The sequence below is a fragment of the Hemiscyllium ocellatum genome, chromosome 16, assembly GCF_020745735.1.
Source record: "Hemiscyllium ocellatum isolate sHemOce1 chromosome 16, sHemOce1.pat.X.cur, whole genome shotgun sequence".
NCBI lineage: Eukaryota > Metazoa > Chordata > Chondrichthyes > Orectolobiformes > Hemiscylliidae > Hemiscyllium > Hemiscyllium ocellatum.
In genome coordinates, this window is record NC_083416.1 from 54600394 (window position 1) to 54621455 (window position 21062).

Here is a 21062-nt window from a genome sequence, read left to right on the forward strand (position 1 = left end):
TCTGCAAGCTTAAAATACCCAACAGACATCCAAAGCTGGCCATTACTATGGAGATAAGGCTCAATTCCTAAATTGAGCTTCCGACAGACATTTGCAATATTATTGATTTCACACTGTTGCTCCACAAACATCTTGATTCGTTCCAACAATCCACAATCTACACATCTTAAGCTTGTTTTACGATCTTTTTCCAAAAAAAAAGCTTTTAAAATTATTATCATCATAATTTGAGCAGACTGGGCCTAGTCAAAGGTCCATGGTACCATGGGACAGTTTTCTCCATTAAATACGCTATATAATGCAAATTGTTTCATGGTTGTTCCCTTTCCCCTCAAAAACAGACAAGGTTTCAGATTTTGATGTGTTGATTATGATAAATAATTATCTTAAACAACTGCATTAAATTTAAATCACATCTAATAATATTTCTAATATAATTTCAATTTTTCAAACTCCTTTGAAAAAGCATGTGTGGTAAAATAATAGGAGGCAGGAGACTGATGGGGTCTTGTGTATAAGAGGAGGTTGGGCAATTTTTGTCATTCGGGGCAAGAGATTTCAAATGCTTTAAATATAACCTCCATAGAGTCAAACTTAGGATTTGTCATTTGAAGCTACAAAAAATATATCTTCACGTTGTCCTAAATGAGAGAAAAATAATTAATTTACAAGTGAATTATCGTGATATCCAACTCCGTTATTCAAATTCAACCATTGCTACTGAAGTACAGTTTGTTCTGCGGTGGGATTGAAAAACTGTGATCAGTGTTGATCTACAGATTATACACCTTTCCTATTTCAGACAAAACCAAACTGTTTTAATCTTCACCCACGTCCCCAACTTTGCTCTGCCTACCTGGCCAATTTGATGAGCTTTCCATGTTACTGGCAGGTGCTGAACAGAATCAAGAAGGTGTGTGTGTGTGTATGTGTGTGTGTGTTGGATTGCTCATTTTAACCCCCAGTCATTGACCTATCTAACCATTTAACCATCAGGGACTAGGATCTGTCTGCTCTCATTTTGAGGTGACAAGCACAGGACAGGACTTATGTATGTAGGGTATAAAATCCCAAATTATTAACAACTCACCTGTATAAGAACACTATTTACTTATGAAATCTTTAATGAATAAAATGAAGGGACATTAAGATGGTTGGTAAAAACATCTCAGAGCTGAGAATGACAGAGGTGTTAATAATTTTTCATGGTCATTTTCACAGAGCATTCCCAAGTCGGGTATTTCACTGCTTTCTACCAACAAAAGGCCTTTACTTTAAATTCAATAAAACAACTTCCATTGCACAAATGGACCAATTCCATCACTCATCCATTCCATGATACTGAGCTGAAAATGTGTTGCTGGAAAAGCGCAGCAGGTCAGGCAGCATCCAAGAGCAGGAGAATCGACGTTTCATGCATGAGCCCTTCTTCAGGATTCCAGCAACACATTTTCAGCTCTAATCTCCAGCATCTGCAGTCCTCACCTTCTCCCATTCCGTGATACTGACAAGTTAGTGCTAATTTGCACAAATACACCCAAACTATTAATGCTGGAAGCTCAGGTCCATCAGGAATTATGTTTAACATATCTCAAACAAAACGACTAAAACTTTTGTTGGAGGGAAATGCTGATGGTGTACCTTGGTGTATTCATTCATTCAAACTATGCCTGAAGGCAGGTCCTTAGCTCATTGTCTGCAGATGCTTCATTCTTGGCAGCTTTTGAGAATTGTCAATCTGACATTACCTTCTTATTATTAGAATCAAGCAGGACCCAAGTCTGCCTCAGCCAGGGTAGAACTAAGTACATTCTGTTGATACTTAAAAATCACGCAACACCAGGTTACAGTCCAACAGGTTTATTTGGAAGCATTAGCTTCCAAATAAACCTGTTGGACTATAACCCGGTGTTGTGTGATATTTAACTTTGTACAGTCCAACACCAGCATCTCCAAATCATTCTGTTGATGTTATTCCTGAACCACACACTAGCCATCTAGACAATTCAGCTAACTGCTCCAAACCCATGTCCACACCCACTCCACCTCAAGTATAACAACACTGAATAAACGTTGTAGTGAAGAAAGTATCTAAGACCCAAGGGTGTGATCATTGCTTTTCTTTCCATTGTCTGACAGCAACTGTTGATTGGTGAATGAATTTAAGCAGAAGTGAAGTACAATGCAATTGCATTCACTTAATACAAGTTAAGTTTTCGACCTGGATTTTCACAAACGTGGAATAATTCTTTTTTGTATTTCATGGACAGATAGATGAGCTGAGGTTTCTTTTGCATTCTGTTTCAAAAGGTATTTTCCATTATCTAAAGACTGCATTGAAGCAGCCTCACCATCAAAGCTCCTTTTAACCCTTAAATGGTTAACATTCTCTGGGAACTGTGGAGTACCTCAGATGGCAATTTTTAAATTTTAAATTTCAACTATAACAGCATGTCAATGCACTAAACTGTAATAGCCAACTCTTTCAGTTTTTTTTTCCCTGAAGTTTATATTTGAGGTGGCATTCATTCCATTCAACTTGGCAGGGACTGAAAGCTGGATCCAAAGTCAGGTTTCTTTCCAAATCTGACTTGAGAATTTAAAGATTGGCATGACCACGTTGTCTGGTGAAATTTGCAAGGTATTAGCAGACAAAAGCACCATTCTTACTGATCTTCCTATCTGCTCCAACAATATAATCACAGCCCAAAGACAAATCATTTTTGGAACTTAATGCATTAAAAGTTGCACAATCTTTTAACTTAATTTTTTCCCTTTAACGTAATATCTTAGAGACATTTTTGTTGAATTTGTGCTGGCTTCACAGAAACAACCTTCGTAAAAATAATGAATCTGACGGTGTGAGGGAATTAAATGCACTGTACACAACTGATACATCCATCATTAAAATGCCTGTACCCATAAAAAATACCCAGGTCTCTCATTTGATCAAGCTCAACATTCATCTGAAAACAAAATTCCACACTTGTGTCACCAGCGTTTTAAGTTCACTATTCGAATCAAAATGTTTACCAAACTACAATTCGGCAAAGTAAAGAAGTCAAGTTTTTCTGTTAAACTGTTTGATTCTGAAAAGGATCAATGACAGTGCTCTACATCATTTATGAGTTTTCTGACATCTGCCAGTCTGTCAATGAGAAATGAGCAAGATGCCTATAAAAACTAATGAGAACTGTGGATGCTGTAAATCAGAAAGGGTCACTGGACTTGAAACACTAACGTTGATTTCTCTACACAGATGCTGCCAGACCTACTGAGCTTTTCCAGCAACTTCTGTTTTTTGTTTGTGAGGAAAATGTCTAATTCACAGGAATTCTAAGGTTGTAAACAGATATTAAACAATAATGCTTTTCCCCCCCAATAGTTGCCTGTGTTGTATTCCTAAGCTAACAAGAAAGCTAGTGTCTAATTTGATATCATACCTACCCCCAGCCCCACTCCTCCCACCCCAACCCCCACCTGCTCACTGCTTCATGAGCCCTAGAGCCCTCAAGCAAATCTGCTTACTGAAAAGATTTCCATTTGGCTCCACTGCAGAGAGAGCAAAAAAACGACCACTCAAACCACATTGCACAACAATACGAGGCACAACATCACAGCAACATATTGTGGATGTTTGAGCTTTGGATGGAAATGCTCAACAGGACATTTATCTGATATCAGATAAGCAAAGATTTTTGTTATTAAAAAGGAAAACTGACTGACAGCTGTTGCTTGCATGGTATCTGTTCTTGTTGTGCAAGTTTATGGAACAAAACACTTGTGTATAGACATCACAATCTTTTCAATCAGCTTGATGAGAGAGTGGGCAAAATTAAGGTAGGGTTCTTTGCCACTTTCCAATTCAACATAATAATGTCTAATTTTATGATCACATATGCATATTTGTGGAATAAGCTTGTATTTGAAACACCTTATTTATCAAGAAAGTTTTATTTTCAGAAAATGACATTTTTGCCAGTTTCCAAGTATTTTTGTGTGCAATTGAATTTTAGAACGTTACTTGGGGAAGTGCTGAATCCTAGATTTAAAGAAGTTTTAGTGGATATTACTTTGAGATACAACTTTTTTTTCAGACACTGCAAATATATTTTAATACCACAGTCTCAACTGGGTGGAGGTGATTTCTGTGCACATTTTCTGTACCATAAACTGGTGCAGATTCTTTTTTTGAAAGGGGCTGGATATCATTTCAAAAATATACTGTTCTCTACTTTTGGACTATATTAAATGCCATTGAGATTAGATATTGGGAAACAATTTTTGGGAAGCCTCATTGCTTACAACATACTGAAAAGAACATCATTATATTTTCAGACACGATGATCAAGTTTTACTCTTTGCCCAGTAAAGAACAGATGAAAATAAGGGAGACTGATAGTACAGACTGTGATATTTATGTTTCAAAAATTCCAGCTAAAAACAAAGGATTATTGTCAGGCTACTGCAGGGTTTTCTCTGAATTATACTTTGTTTATTCTATTGCTAGTCCCCCGACAGCCTGTTTCAGTACCCAGCTCAAAAATGTCGTTAAACGTTTGAGAAAATCGAAACCATTGTGACAGTTTTCTTTAACTTTAATGTTACGAGGGGTCGAGAACGAGCTGAGATCGTCACTTCCTTCCCTCAGTCCACCCAGACACTGAAGCTACTGGTGGACAACTTGACAGTGACAAACCTCTAGCGTTTGTTTACTCACACCATAGAGCAGCAAAAACAAACGCTGTGATGATGACTACCCTTCTCCAGGAACAAGGCGGCAACCACAGGCAATGCATTTCATTTTGTTTTGACTGACGTGAAGTGTGTTGAACTACACCTCCAACTAGAGAGACTCCGGGAATCTGAGCAAGGTGTTAACTATAGTTTAATTCCCAGATACTGGGCACTCTGCGAATTCAAAGAGGGCTGGGGGAGGAGGAGAGGGGAGAAGAAGTCCTCATGAAACCCACAACCCAAACCTTGAATTTAACTTCTGAGTGAGCTGATGAGCTTTTGTTTCCTGCCACAAGAACATTAATTCTCCCTTCCCACTTCCTAAAGGCAATGAGTCTGAAAGAATAAGACGGGTGGATGTACGGTTCTTGCAATATGCATAAGATACCCCCAGAACTTACAGATGGAGAAAGGGGTCCATTAGACAGGTAGGGGTCCTGGAGCATCAGAAAGTGGGGATACCCCGAGTAGGCTGACCCTTTGAATGTCCCTCCATCTTGACGCTGCTTCAAAGCTGCAGGAGACAAGGAAAGGGGGGGGGGGGGGGGGGGGAGAGAAAGTTTTTAACAGCTAGTTGGCACTTAGCATACTTGGTTGCAAACGACTGGCGAACAAGGGGGGGGGGGGGTGGATGAAATAAGGATTGCTTTCATGGCGGGTACATCCAAAACAGTAAAAACACAAACAAGCCAACATACCGTCATCGATGTGACCTCTGGATTTGTCTTGGTAAATTCTTTGATTGTCCTGTGAGCGTCTGATCGCCTGTTTGGAATCATGTGAAAGAAGGATTTGCATGAGATGGGGTTGTCGGTGTTACACACATTAGTGTGCGTGTGTGAATAAGACTGAAAATGTATTAACACGAGCAAAGATCAAACTCTTTCACTCACCCCTAGATCGGATGCAGGATTCACGTTCTGGTTAGTCTCCGACTCGCTGACTAACGATGACTTCACGTCTGCTAAGTCCCTTTCTGTGAGAGCGTTCTCGGAGGCTTTCTCCTCCTGTTCCCCTTCGTCCTTAAAGGAGATCATTTCATCGTTCGCCCCCAGATCATCCCCTCCACCGCTGTTCAGCTGCGGCATTTTCCTCAGGTTTGTTTCCCCTTCAGTATTATTTCCCCCCCCCCCAACCCCCCCACCCCACCACCACCCCTCCACCCGACCTCTCCTTTCCTTCACTCTGCAAAGTTCCTTTGCCTGCGACTTGTGCTGCTTGTTGTAATACAGGACCCCCTGACCCCCACCCCCCACCCCGAATCAATACAATGTGAAGTTGCACTCAGTTGGAGCAGGAGAGAGAGAGAAAAAAAACCTCAGTGAAAGTACGGCAGCAGGGAGAGAAAAAAAGATCTGAAGCAGTTTGTGTTTAGGACCAAGGCGACGGCTCCTCAACATCAAAGAGTACCGCCTTTTGATTGACAGCTTCATTGACGGGAGGGGGATTCAATTGTTTTATCAACGAAACACTTTAAAATCATGACTATTTCCCTCACCAAGTCCATGTCCTTGCAATCAGCAGCCAACTCACTCCACTGTCCCCCCCCCCCCCGCCCAAAGACTTGCATACTTTTTAAAATATCTTTGTAAAATTCGATTTTCATTTGAGTGAGAGAAGCAACTACCGGCATCTCCCCTGACAAATAGCTATTTACTCTATGTTTTCTCAATCCTCGTGTCTATAAAAGAAAAAATGTTCAATTTTTTGTTGCTTTGTAAACTGCAATTCAGTTTGGTCAAGAAATCATGTAACTTTTTTCTAAATTATGTTAATTCTTTACCGCGTCAGTTTTGAATTATTACATTAAAAGACTGGTAGTGTTTTTCTTGTTTTTGCTGATTGTGCAAGGGTTCAACTAGAATAATACAACTTTAGTTTAAGCATGAGAGGATCTCTTACGAAAAGAATACAGATATAAACACAGATTTACTGTCACACATTCACAAATGGAAATACAAAGTGTCACACAGACGTTTTCCCCCATTTATCAACACAGATGGTGTGATACATATTCACAGTTAAATACAGACATGCATGGGCACAGATATAGATACACACATGCACAGTTAAGTATTGCATAAATAGGGACAAATATAGACACAAACTTAAATACACATATGCACAATGCAAACACAGATTCATACAATCACAAATACAGACACAAACATAAATATAGATATACAGACACATAAATGCAGACAAACTGACATACACTAGCATAAATACAGGCATATATTTAAATACAGATGTACAAAAAAATCAAACATTCAAGATGTATTAACACAAGTGTTCACAACTACATGTGAACTTAGAAAACATTTTGCGCATTGTGAAATTTCTAAGACACTTAAAGTCGGTGCATTAAAAAGGGGCAGCAGTTTTAAGAACAATTAATTAGAATTAATTCAGCTAATTAGATTTTAAATTTGTGTTTGAATGTAGGAAGAGATGGGAACAAAAGAACTCAATTGAAAATTATTGAGTGCAGGCCCACGTTGAAGGATTTGCTCCTGACATCAGGGGACAGAGACAGGAAAGCTCAAGAGACCCACTCTCCAAGAACAGGATGTTTAAGCCAAGATGTAGGGCTGCAGGAATGTGCTAGTATCGACTAGGTCAGACTGTGAAGCAATATGTACTCAGGTGAAGATTTTGAAATCAATGTCCACAGTGCAGTGAGCTAACGTAAATCTCAATGAAAATTCAGTGAAGTCCTACACTCAATTTAGGAAACAATGCAAATGGAAACTTGGATGAGTTGGAGTTTGTGTAAATTGGAGTTTGAAAGGTTGGGGGAGAGAAGCTAAAGAGAAGTAAAGGATGCTGAAGGCATGATCCATGTAATTGTGCAGTTGCTGGAAATCTGGAATAAAAATATCAAAAGTGCTGAACAAACTCAGTATTTCACACGTGCCTCTTGTGTGAAATAGGGACAGGAATAAATGATATTGCTTTCATAGCACTATTAATCTTAATGATTAGCTGAATGTGGAAATCAACCCCAGGTCAAATTAAAAGAGGACACTAAAATTAAATAATTGGCCCACAAGGCTATGGGCTATTGCTGCAAAATGGAATTAGAATAGTGAGATTGTTGTTTTTGACTGGCCCAGATTTCATGGCCAAAGTGCCTTTTTCTATGCTGTAGACCTCTATGTCTCTATGACAATCTAAGAGAACAGTTAAAGGGGGTTTCGAGCGAAACCCAAACATGAACCAATGATCTTCCCACAATTAATTCTTTGTTTCATTTATAACTTGATGTTGCCCTGTTTAGCCATGAACAGTCAAATCAGGAACAGGATTAGGTTATTCAGGCCCTCAAACATGCTCTGCCATTCAATAAGAACAGAGCCAAACTGATTGTAACCTCAAATCTATATTCCTACTTTCTCTGATAACTTTTAAACTCCTTGCATAACAAGAATCTACCTAGATATGCCTTAAAATATACAAAAGACTCTATCACCACTGCATTTTTAGGAAGAGATTTCCAAAGATTTACAACCCTCTGAGAGAAACCCTCTGTTTTAAATGGGTGTTCCTGAATTTTTAAACAGTGATCTCCAGTTCTGAATTCTCCTATAAGTGGAAATATTTTTGCCAAATCTACTTTGTCAAGATTCCTCAGAAATTTATAGGTTTCAATCAAGTCATCTGTTACTCTTCTGAACACCAGTGAATGTAAATTGAGGCTGTCCACCTTTCCTAATAAGACAACCCAGCTATTAATCTAGTAAACCTTCTATAAACTGCATTCACTATATTTTTAAGTACAGAGTCCAATATTGTGCACTGTACTCCATACATAGGCTCACCAGTACCCTATATGATTGAAGCATAATTTCTCTAACTTTTATATTTAATTCCCCTCACAATAAATGATAGCATTCCTAAATACTTGCTGCTACCTACATACTAACCTTCCATGATTCATGTGCAAGGATACTCAATTTCCTCTGCATTTAACAACTCTGCCACCTTTCATCATTTAGATACCATGTGTCTTTTATTCTTCCTACCAAAATGAACAATTATACGTTATAATACAAAAAAGAACTGCAGATGCTGGCAATCTGAAACAAATGCAGAAATTGCTGGCAAAAGTCAGTAGGCTGGCAGCATCTGTGGGAAGAAAGCAGAGTTAAAATGTTGAGTTTGGTGAGAAAAAGCAGTATTTATGCTGAAGCCAAAGGTGGAGAGGTTGGGGGTGGGGGTGTGTGGGGAGGAAGGGGATAAGTGAATAGATAGGTAGAAGTAGAGCCCAGAGAGAGAAAGAAAGAATGATATGAAAGGGATAAGTAAACAAGAAGATGATGTTTAGCAGCCCAGGACAGAAGAAAAGCTGAATAAATGATAACAAGTCCAAAGATGCGCAGGTTAGGTGGATTAGCCATGGTAAATGCAAAGTTATGGGAATATGTTGGGGATTCTGGATTAGTGGTGCTGGAAGAGCACAGCAGTTCAGGCAGCATCCGAGGAACAGTAAAATCGACGTTTCGGGCAAAAGCCCTTTATCAGGAATAAAGGCAGAGAGCCTGAAGCGTGGAGAGATAAGCTAGAGGAGGGTGGGGGTGGGGAGAAAATAGCATAGAGTACAATAGGTGAGTGGGGGAGGGGATGAAGGTGATAGGTCAGGGAGGAGGGTGGAGTGGATAGGTGGAAAAGAAGATAGGCAGGTAGGACATGTGATGGGGACAGTGCTGAGCTGGAAGTTTGGAACTAGGGTGAGGTGGGGGAAGGGGAAATGAGGAAACTGTTGAAGTCCACATTGATGCCCTGGAGTTGAAGTGCTCCGAGGTGGAAGATGAGGCGTTCTTCCTCCAGGTGTCTGGTGGTGAGGGAGCGGCAGTGAAGGAGGCCCAGGACCTCCATGTCCTTGGCAGAGTGGGAGGGGGAGTTGAAATGTTGGGCCACAGGGCGGTGTGGTTGATTGGTGCGGGTGTCCCGGAGATGTTCCCTAAAGCGCTCTGCTAAGAGGCGTCCAGTCTCCCCAATGTACAGGAGACCGCATCGTGAGCAACGGATACAATATATGATATTAGTGGATGTGCAGGTAAAGCTTTGATGGATGTGGAATGCTCCTTTAGGGCCTTGGATGGAGGTGAGGGAGGAGATATGGGTGCATGTTTTGCAGTTCCTGCAGTGGCAGGGGAAGGTGCCAGGATGGGAGGGTGGGTTGTAGGGGGGCGTGGACCTGACCAGGTAGTCATGGAGGGAATGGTCTTTGTGGAAGGTGGAAAGGGGTGGGGAGGGAAATATATCCCTGGTGGTGGGGTCTTTTTGGACGTGGCAGATCTGGTGGGTTCTGTGGTGGAACTGGTCCTCCTGGGAGCAGATACGGCGGAGACGGAGGAATTGGGAATATGGGATGGCATTTTTGCAAGAGGTAGAGTGGGAAGAGGTGTAATCCAGGTAGCTGTGGGAGTTGGGTGGGTCCCAGGAGGACCAGTTCCACCACAGAACCCTCCAGATGGCCTCCTTCTTTAGAGACCGCAATTTCCCTTCCCACGTGGTTAAAGATGCTCTCCGACGTATCTCGTCCACATCCCGCACCTCCACCCTCAGACTCCACCCCTCCAACCGTAACAAAGACAGAATACCCCTGGTGCTCACCTTGCACCCTACCAACCTTCGCAGAAACCAAATCATCTGCCAACATTTCCGCCACCTCCAAAAAGACCCCCATCACCAGGGATATATTTCCCTCCCCACCCCTTTCCACCTTCCGCAAAGACCGTTCCCTCCATGACTACCTGGTCAGGTCCATGCCCCCCTACAACCCACCCTCCCATCCTGGCACCTTCGCCTGCCACCACAGGAACTGCAAAACCTGTGCCCACACCTCCTCCCTCACCTCCATCCAAGGCCCTAAAGGAGCCTTCCACATCCATCAAAGTTTTACCTGCACATCCACTAATATCACTTATTGTATCCGTTGCTCCCGATGCAGTCTCCTCTACATTGGGGAGACTGGACGCCTCTTAGCAGAGCGCTTTAGGGAACATCTCCAGGACACCTGCACCAATCAACCACACTGCCCTGTGGCCCAACATTTCAACTCCCCCTCCCACTCTGCCAAGGACATGGAGGTCCTGGGCCTCCTTCACCGCCGCTCCCTCACTACCAGACGCCTGGAGGAAGAACGCCTCATCTTCCGCCTTGGAACACTTCAACCCCAGGGCATCAATGTGGACTTCAACAGTTTCCTTATTTCCCCTTCCCCCACCTCACCCTAGTTCCAAACTTCCAGCTCAGCACTGTCCCCATCACATGTCCTACCTGCCTATCTTCTTTTCCACCTATCCACTCCACCCTCCTCCCTGACCTATCACCTTCATCCCCTCCCCCACTCACCTATTGTACTCATACTACTTTCTCCCCACCCCCACCCTCCTCTAGCTTATCTCTCCACGCTTCAGGCTCTCTCCCTTTACTCTTGATGAAGGGTTTTTGCCCGAAACGTCAATTTTACTGTTCCTCGGATGCTGCCTGAACTGCTGTGCTCTTCCAGCGCCACTAATCCAGAATCTGGTTTCCAGCATCTGCAGTCATTGTTTTTACCTAATAGGTTGGGGATGGTGAGTCAGGATGGGATGCTATTTGGCGGGTCGATGCAGACTCAAAAGCCCAAATGGCCTCTTTCTGCTCTGTAGGGATTCTATGATTCTATCATTCAAAGAGCTAAGACTGAGAAAATGGGAGAGCTGTGCTGAATGCAACCATTATAATGTGATAATGGGCCTAGGAGTACAAAAGAATGGGTGACTGTGCTAAAAGCAACCCATTTCATAACAGGACTGTGTGTGGAGGGGGTGAAAATCATGAAAGGATGGAGTCAGGCTCCAAAGTTATTGAACTTGGTTTTGAGTCTTAGAGACTGCAGGGTCCCCAAGGGGAAAGTGTGATATTGTTCTTCAAGCTTATGCTGAGGCTCACTGGAACATTGTAGCAGAACATTTAGGGTCGTATTCAGCACAGCTCACCCATTTTCTCCTGCTCTTAACACCTATTATCACGTATTCAGCTTTTCTTCTATCATGGTCTGCTATCCATAATTTCCTTGTTTACTAACAGCTTTCAAGTTTCTCTCTCCCTGGGTCTGTCTCCGCTTATGCCTCCCCTCACTCCCCACCACTCCCACCCAACTTCCCTTAAACATAAATATCACTTTTTCCTAGCTACTAACAGTTCTGATGTAGAGGCACTGACCATGAAACATTAACTCTGTTTTCTTTCAACAGATGCTGCCAGACTTGCTGAACTTCACCAGCAATTTCTTTGTTTTGTTTCAGGTTTCTAACATCCACAGTTCTTTGTTTTATTTTATTGCATTGATATAGTACCTTCAATGCAGAAAAGCATTTCAAAATGCTTCATAGACTTTTAATCAAACAATAAAAATATGTTAGAAAATGTTAGAATCCTTTCTAAATGTTATTTCTACCTCTTCCGAACATGCACTTCACGTTATAGCAGCACATGTTGGAAAATTTGGAATTTATGTATTAAGTGTGATACAATCTGGTCAACTTCAAATAATTTTTATGGCATAACTGATAGATGTTTAACCTTAAAAATGGGGAAAAATTACAATTGAATTAATCTATTTTCAGAGATGTCCCCCCCAAAACAATTTCCTCAGAACTGAGCTCAGCAATCACTTCCCTCCCCATCTCAAAGAGGCGCTTTTCTCCTGAACTCCCCCCAGTTCATAGATATTGTGCCCCTCAAGTGCCCCCAGTTTCCCTCCATTACATTCTCATTGCTGCCTCTAGCTGCACTTTCACTCAACCGACAAACCTTCTGCTATTAACAAGATTTTTTTAAAGAAGTAAAGCAGCTGAAATTCTTTGTCAGCTTCTTTGGAGCTGCTGTTTGGCAGCGTCACCTTGAATTTGTTGAATTCTTGGTCCTTTAGACGTGCACACAATGTAAACTTTCGCACAAATTTCACGAAACAAAATGTCAGCAGACACGTATACAAATAGATCAATGCCATTGACACACCACATAGAGATGTATTCATGTAATCACACACCTCCACTTTCATGCACATGCTTTAATGTACATTGAGACACATTCATGAATGCATGCACATACATTTGTTTCATAGAGAATATAGAATCCCTACAGTGTGGAAACAGGCCATTTGGCCCAGTAAGTCCACACCCACCCTCCAAACCCACTCAGGCCCATTCCCTTGGGCTTTTGCCCGAAACATTGATGTTCTTGCTCCTCAGATGTTGCCTGACCTGCTGTGCTTTTCCAGCACCACCCTGATCTAGAACATAGAACATAGAACAATACAGCACAGAACAGGCCCTTCGGCCCACGATGTTGTGCCGAACATTTGTCCTAGCTTAAGCACCTATCCATGTACCTATCCAATTGCCGCTTAAAGGTCACCAATGATTCTGACTCCGCCACTCCCACAGGCAGCACATTCCATGCCCCCACCACTCTCTGGATAAAGAATCTACCCCTGACATCCCCCCATACCTTCTACCCTTCACCTTAAATTTATGTCCCCTTGTAACACTCTGTTGTACCCGGAGAAAAAGTCTCTGACTGTCTACTCTATCTATTCCCCGATCATCTTATAAACCTCTATCAAGTCACCCCTCATTCTTCGCCGTTCCAATGAGAAAAGGCCTAGCATTCTCAACCTATCCTTGTATGACCTATTCTCCATTCCAGGCAACATCCTGGTAAATCTTCTCTGCACACTCTCCAAAGCTTCCACATCTTTCCTAAAGTGAGGCGACCAGAACTGCACACAGTACTCCAAATGTGGCCTTACCAAGGTCCTGTACAGCTGTAACATCACCTCACGACTCTTGAATTCAATCCCTCTGCTAATAAATGCTAATAAACCATAGGCCTTCTTACAAGCTCTATTCATCTGAGTGGCAACTTTCAAAGAGCTATGAACATAGACCCAAGATCCCTCTGCTCCTCCACCTTACTCAGAACCCTACCATAAACCCTGTATTCTGCATTCTTATTTGTCCTTCCAAAATGGACAACCTCACACTTGACAGGGTTGAACTCCATCTGCCACTCTTCAGCCCAGCTCTGCATCATATCTAAGTCCCTTTACAGCCGACAACAGCCATCCTCACTATCCACAACTCCACCAATCTTTGTGTCGTCTGCAAATTTACTGACCCACCCTTCGACTCCCTCTTCCAAGTCATTAATAAAAATTACAAACAGCAGAGGACCCAGAACTGATCCCTGCGGAACTCCACTTGTAACTGGGCTCCAGGCTGAATATTTACCATCTACCACCACTCTCTGACTTCGATCGGTTAGCCAGTTCTCTATCCAACTGGCCAAATTTCGCACTATCCCACGCCTCCTGACTTTCCGCATAAGCCTACTATGGGGAACCTTATCAAATGCCTTACTAAAATCCATGTACACTACATCCACTGCTCTACCCTCATCCACATGCTTGGTCATCTCCTCAAAGAATTCAATAAGACTTGTAAGGCAAGACCTACCCCTCACAAATCCGTGCTGGCTTTCCCTAATCAAGCAGTGTATTTCCAGATTCTCATAAATCCTAACCCTCAGTACCCTTCCATTACTTTGCCTACTACCGAAGTAAGGGCTGAAAATGTGTAGCTGGAAAGGCGCAGCAGGTCAGGCAGCATCCAAGGAGCAGGAGAATCGATGTTTCGGGCATGAGCCCTTACCACCGAAGTAAGTCTAACTGGCCTGTAATTCCCAGGGTTATCCCTATTCTCTTTTTTGAACGGGGGCACAACATTCGCCACTCTCCAGTCCCCTGGTACCACCCCTGTTGACAGTGAAGACGAAAAGATCATTGCCAATGGCTCTGCAATTTCCTCTCTTGCTTCCCACATAATCCTAGGATATATCCCGTCAGGCCCGGGGGACTTGTCTATCCTCAAGTTTTTCAAAATGCCCAACACATCTTCCTTCCTAACAAGTATCTCCTCGAGCTTACCAGTCCGTTTCATACTCTTCTCTTCAACATTATTGTCCCTCTCATTTGTAAATACTGAAGAAAAGTACTCATTCAAGACCTCTTCTATCTCTTTCGACTCAATACATAGTCTCCCCTTACTGTCCTTGATCGGACCTACCCTCGTTCTCGTCATTCTCATGTTTCTCACATACGCATAAGAGGCCTTGGGGTTATCCTTGATCCTACCCGCCAAAGATTTTTCATGCCCTCTCTTAGCTCTCCTAATCCCTTTCTTCAGTTCCCTCCTGGCTATCCTGTATCCCTCCAATGCTCTGTCTGAACCTTGTTTCCTCAACCTTATGTAAGCCTCCTTCTTCCTTTTTACTAGACTTTTAACCTCCCTCATCAACCATGGTTTCCTCACACGACCATCTCTTTCCTGCCTGACAGGTACATACATATCAAGGACATGTCGTATCTGTTCCTTGAAAAAGTTCCACATTTCAATGACATCCTTCCCTGACAGCCTATGGCTCCAACATATCTAAACTCTGGTTATCTAAACTCTGGTTTCCAGCATCTGCAGTCCTCACTTTTGCTGAGCCATTCACTTACCCTATACACTACATTTACCCCTGACTAATGCACCTAACGTACATATCCCTATATACTATGGGCAATTAGCATGGCAGTTCACCCAACCTGCACATCTTTGTATTATGGAAGGAAAACAGAGCACCTGATTTGTACTGCATATGTTTAATTTGCATTTATCGGGTGCTTTTGTAACGAAATGACCCATGGTGCTCTCAAAGAGCAGCACATGCACATATTCACAGTCACTGGCACAAACATAGATATATTCACATATACATCTATGTTTATGTACACAAACATTCTTGCACAAACACACTGATGAATTCACGTGGAAACAGATGGAAATTTAAATTAGGGTAAAAAGTGAGGTCTGCAGATGCTGGAGATCACAGTTGAAAATGTGTTGCTGGTTAAAGCACAGCAGGTTAGGCAGCATCCAAGGAATAGGAAATTCGACGTTTCGGGCATAAACCCTTCATCAGGAAATCCTGATTCCTGATGAAGGGCTTATGCCCGAAACGTCGAATTTCCTATTCCTTGGATGCTGCCTAACCTGCTGTGCTTTAACCATCAACACATTTTCAACGGAAATTTAAATTACCCTAACTTGCACCGACATTAATATGAAGTGAACAAACTTGCACAGAGATGTACTTAAAATAAGGGCAGTAGACCAGACAGTCCCTCAAATCCGCTCCACAATTTATTATGGTTGTGAATGATACTCAGCCTATAGACAGCTTTCCCGCCCACTTCCCTTGATTCCCTGAGAAAGCAAAAATTAGTCTTAAATACGTTCAACAGTGAAACTTCCACAACTCTCTGGAGGAGATAATTCCGATGGTTCTCAGTGAGGATATCTGGGTCCTAACTGATCGGCTTGTTATCCTGAGACAGTGTTCCTGGGTCCTAAATCCCTCAAAGTAGACAGACATGATGCTGGAAGAATGCAACAAGCCAGGCAGCATCAGAAGGTGGGGACGTGGACGTTTCAGATGTAACCCTTCTTCAAAACTGGAGAAGGGTTACACACGAAACGTGGACTTCTCCATCTCCTAATGCTGCCTGGCTTGCTGTGTTCTTCCAGCATCTGCAGGGTTTCCGTCTCTCAACTAAGTCCCTCAGTAAGCGTCTACCCTGTCAGGCCCCTTCAGAATCTCGTATGTTAACACCAATGGCTACACACAGGTGGAAAAGATTCGCACATTTGTCGCACACAATGTTCACAGACATTTTCCCACACACTGGCCGATTTTCAGAAACACATTTTCTTTAAAAAAGGTTAAGTTCCTGTGGTTTTCATAAACAGTTGATTGTGACTTATTAGTTTTTAAAGACAAAAACTTGCATTTGTAAAGCATCTTGCATGACCTAGGGAGACCCCAAATTTGGCGGGTGAAGCATTTTTGAAATATCGTCGCTTTAGTTATCTTACAACCAACTTGCGCACAGCAAGATCCCATAAACCGCAGTGGCATAAATGTTGGCCAGCTCATATACTTTACTGACGACGGTGGAGGGAGACAGCTAGGATTTAGAGGAGAACTCCCCAGCTTTAAAATGAATTACGTTATGTTTTATTTCTTCTACAAATGACAGACGTAGCTCAGTCTGTCTGGTCGTGTCCGAACCCGAAGTATGGAAATATAAAAGTTGCCTTCAAACCGCTTTGAAATAACCGTAAGGTTCTGGAATCAACGCTGCCCACAGTTGTGCTTTTGTTGCGAAGTTTATTTTAAAGAAAATGCCGGATTTATTAGCACTTTACTTCCAGTTACAGCAACATAAAAACTACATATGTCGATGTTTTCGAATTGTCAATGCCTGTTTTGCTTTCTGTCATGGACACGGATCCAGGCGGAAAAAAAATAAGTACCAATGAAAGGGAAAATAAAAACATGGGCTTCAGCAAAACAAATTTATTTTGCAAAATAAATCTTTCAACGTAAAATCTGAATTAAATATAGGGGAAAACCTAATGGTTTATAATACGATTGTGCATTTGGACATTTCTGTGTAACACTCATTTAGTTTCTTGTGTTCCCAGGATAAAGGAACAGAAGCTAAAACATTTCTCGCCCTCCCACATGGAACATGGCGGGGAGGGGGTGGGAGGGGGGAGAATTCCCTCATTGGCAAATGTGAGCGGACCTGTTGCATCGCAGCCAAGAAACAAAGGGTCTCATTAATGCACGGGCTGCGTTCGCTTTGATGTAGCCGCCAGTTCACGCCTTTGCTACTCTGTATCTCCCCCCCCCCCCAAACATTGAGGGGTGGCAGGGGGTTGCTGGAGTCTAATTGCAGAACGTTTCAGCGGAATAAAGGAGACGATTGTGCTGCATTTAGCACGGAATGTGTGGGACTGCGGGGGAGATGGGGATAGCGTGTGGCGTGAGAAAACGATCGAGTTGTTGTCATGTTTTTAACCACAAGGATGAGATTGGAAAAGCTGCAGACGGCGGCTCCCTTTGATCTGGCGGCTCGGTGGCCTTTATGTGACCATATTTGGAAATGCCAGGGCACCACGTGACCGGAAAAGTAGGGGTGACCCCCCCTCCAGTATAAAGTTCATTTCCTTGTATGTTTGTGTAGCTGTACATGGTTGTGATGTGAGATTGCATTGCTCACGTTGCAGAATGAGTGGGTCGTTAACAATTTAGCATTGCTAGACTCAACGATAAGGAATCAAAGCCCTCAGGGCTGTTTGCAAACAAAGTCTTAACATGAAACTCACAGGCTTCATATTGTAATTCTCGGCTGGATAAATTGTTCCCCAAAAGTATAAAACCATATACAGAGCAATATATCTGATATGGGTGCAGATGATCAGCCTCAGTCACATGCTGTGTTTGGCAAGTATGTTTTGGAAGGATGGCAGGAATTTAAACGTGAAGGTTAGGGAAGCTTTAACTTTACGGTTTTAACAGCATCTTTTAATAATTTTACATTTCAAGATATGCAAAGTTCATATTAATGTTGTTGGTATCTATTTGAATTACAAAGGTTATCCTGACATTAAAATAGCATAGATCTGAAAAAACTAAGATATTCATTCTCCACTTGTAGAGTGACATCACATTATCAGCCTTTGCTGAGTTACCTGAACCCAGATGAGCAGGAGTACTACGATTGACTTCAGTTTCCCACTTTAGGAAGGGGATCACTCAGCAGAACTTCCTGAGGATTATCTGGGGATCCTGACAGGGGATATGCCTGTGTGCTTGTGAGGCTAGTATCAAATATTAGATGCTGTAGACTAAAGGACTGGACATTCACTAATTCAACTCAATGAATAAAGGTTCCATCCTCTCCACTGGAACATGCCAACCCCATAACCCACGAAGCTCCCTGCTGCTGCCTCTACAAGGGAACTGGGAGATTGTGCAAACTGCATTATCACCAGAACCAGGATCTGCGGACCTCGGTCATTGAGCTGCAGTACAAAGCCTGCACACATTCAGAGGCTGAGTTCCATACTAGCAGCAAGGCATGGTGAGGTATATGAGATAATGGACCTTAACTTAAATATTTGGAAGATTGAGTGTCCTGTATCAGCTTGCTTCCACTGTCCCCCGACTGTTGAGATCTATGACGAGTCACTGGACAACAGGGATCAATGCTCAGATTGTGGGAGCCTCCTCTCAGTAGGTGCAGGCATCAAATTAAAATGCAACGTTGTTTTCAGTGCGCCAGCACAACCTTTGGTTATTTGAGGAATGGAGTGTTTGGTGACAACAAACTTACTGACTACAGGCTGCATTACCAGTCTGCATCAGTAACATGGACAATATACAGCAGACACCTCAAATCACAAGAGGAATACCACCTCCTCAACATTCAGTAAATCTAAGGCACTCCCATATCAGTGTCCTCTTTCAGACCTGTGTTCCCAGCATTGAGCATTGGCTACAGTCAGTCTGCTATATTGTTGACAGAAGAATTTTAAGTTCTCTGTTCCAAATTTTGTCATGGCAAGCCATTCCCAGGAGGGAAGCGGAAAAGCTTCATGTGTGCCTTCTGAAAAAGTAACAAAGAGGATTGATGAGGGCAGAGCGGTAGATGTGATCTATGTGGACTTCAATTAAGGCATTTGACAAGGTTCCCAATGGGTGACTGGTTAGCAAGGTTAGATCTCACGGAATGCAGGGTGAACTAGCCATTTGGATACAGAACTGGCTGAAAGGTAGAAGACAAAGGGTGATGGTGGAGGGTTGTTTATCAGACTGGATGCCTGTGACCAGTGGAGTGCCACAAGGATCAGTGCTGGGTCCACTACTTTTCATCGTTGTGGTTCTGTTCGTCGAGCTGGGAGTTTTTGTTGCAGACGTTTCGTCCCCTTTCTAGGTGACATCCTCAGTGCTTGGGAGCCTCCTGTGAAGCGCTTCTGTGATGTTTCCTCCGGCAATGAGCACCCGAGCTTACAAATCTTCTCCCAAACTTTGAACTACTTTTCATCATTTATATAAATGATTTGGATGTGAGCATAAGAGATATAGTTAGTAAGTTTGCAGATAACACTGAAATTGGAGTTGTAGTGGACAGTGAAGAGGGTTACCTCAGTTTACAACAGGATCTTGATCAGCTGGACCAATGGGCTGAGAAGTGGCAGGTGGAGTTTAATTTAGATAAATGTAAGGTGCTTCATTTTGGGAAAGCAAATCTTAGCAGGACTTATACACTTAATGGTAAGATCCTAGGGAGTGTTGCTGAAGAAAGAGACCTTGGACTACAGATTCATAGCTCCTTGAAAGTGGAATCAGAGGTAGATAGGATAGTGAAGAAGGTGTTTGGTTTATTGTTTCCTTTATTGGTCAGAGTATTGTATACAGGAGTTGGGAGGTCATGTTGCGGCTGTACAGGACATTGGTTAGACCACTATTGGAATATTGCATGCAATTCTGGTCTCCTTCCTGTCGTAAAAATGTTGTGAAACTTGAAAGTTTCAGAAAAGGTTTACAAGGATGTTGCCAGGGTTGGAGGATTTGAGCTATAGGGGGGAAGTTGAATAGGCTGGATCTGTTTTCCCTGGAACTTCAGAGGCTGAGCGGGTGACCTTATAGAGGTTTACAAAATTATGAGGGGCATGGATAGGGTAAATAGACGAAGTCTTTTCTCTGGATTGGGGAAGTCCAGAACTAGAGGGCATGGGTTTCGGGTGAGAGGGGAAAGATATAAAAGAGACCTAAGGGGCAACCTTTTCATGTAGAGGGTGATATGTGTATGGAATGAGCTGCCAGAGGAAGTGGTGGAGGCTGGTACAATTGTAACATTTAAGATGCATTTTGATGGGTGTATGAGTAGGAGCGGTTTGGAGGGATATGGGTCGGGTGCTTTCAGGTGGGACTAGATTGGGTTGGGATATCTGGTCGGCATGGATGGTTTGAACCGAAGAGTCTGTTTCCTTGCTGTACATCTCTATGACTCTAAAGAAATGCAATATCTCCTACTCATGGGAATCTCTTACTCAAGGCCACTGACACTGGAGAAATATATTCAAAGGTGCCAAGTATTTTGAGCATCCCTTACTGCCTAGTTGGAGTGACCTTATAGAGGTTAAGAAAATCATGAGGGAGCTGTCTTTCTCTGGGATTGGGGATTTCACAACGAGAGGGCATAGTTTAAGGTGAGAGGAGGAAGATTTAAAACAGACATGAAGGACAATTGTTTTCGGCAGGGAGTTGTTCATGTGTGGAATTAACTTCCAGAGTAAGTGGTGGATGTGGGTACAGTTACAACATTTAAAAGACATTTGGATAAGTACATGACGAAGAAATGTTTGGAGGGA

The 21062-nt window shown here is 42.6% G+C and overlaps 1 protein-coding gene across 11 annotated transcripts in view; it reads right to left on the reverse strand.

Annotated features, from left to right (window-relative positions):
* tcf7 (transcription factor 7) overlaps positions 1-5850 on the reverse strand; it is a 219882-nt gene extending 214032 nt beyond the window's left edge. For all 11 annotated transcript variants that reach the window (XM_060837277.1, XM_060837276.1, XM_060837275.1 and 8 more), the window contains exons 1-3: positions 5631-5850; positions 5436-5502; positions 5139-5251 (exon numbers count right to left, since the gene is read on the reverse strand). In XM_060837277.1, coding sequence (XP_060693260.1) covers positions 5139-5251; positions 5436-5502; positions 5631-5825 — 375 coding nt within the window. In that variant the 5' untranslated portion in view covers positions 5826-5850. The remainder of the gene's footprint in view (positions 1-5138; positions 5252-5435; positions 5503-5630) is intronic.
* Between the last annotated feature and the right edge of the window lie 15212 nt (positions 5851-21062).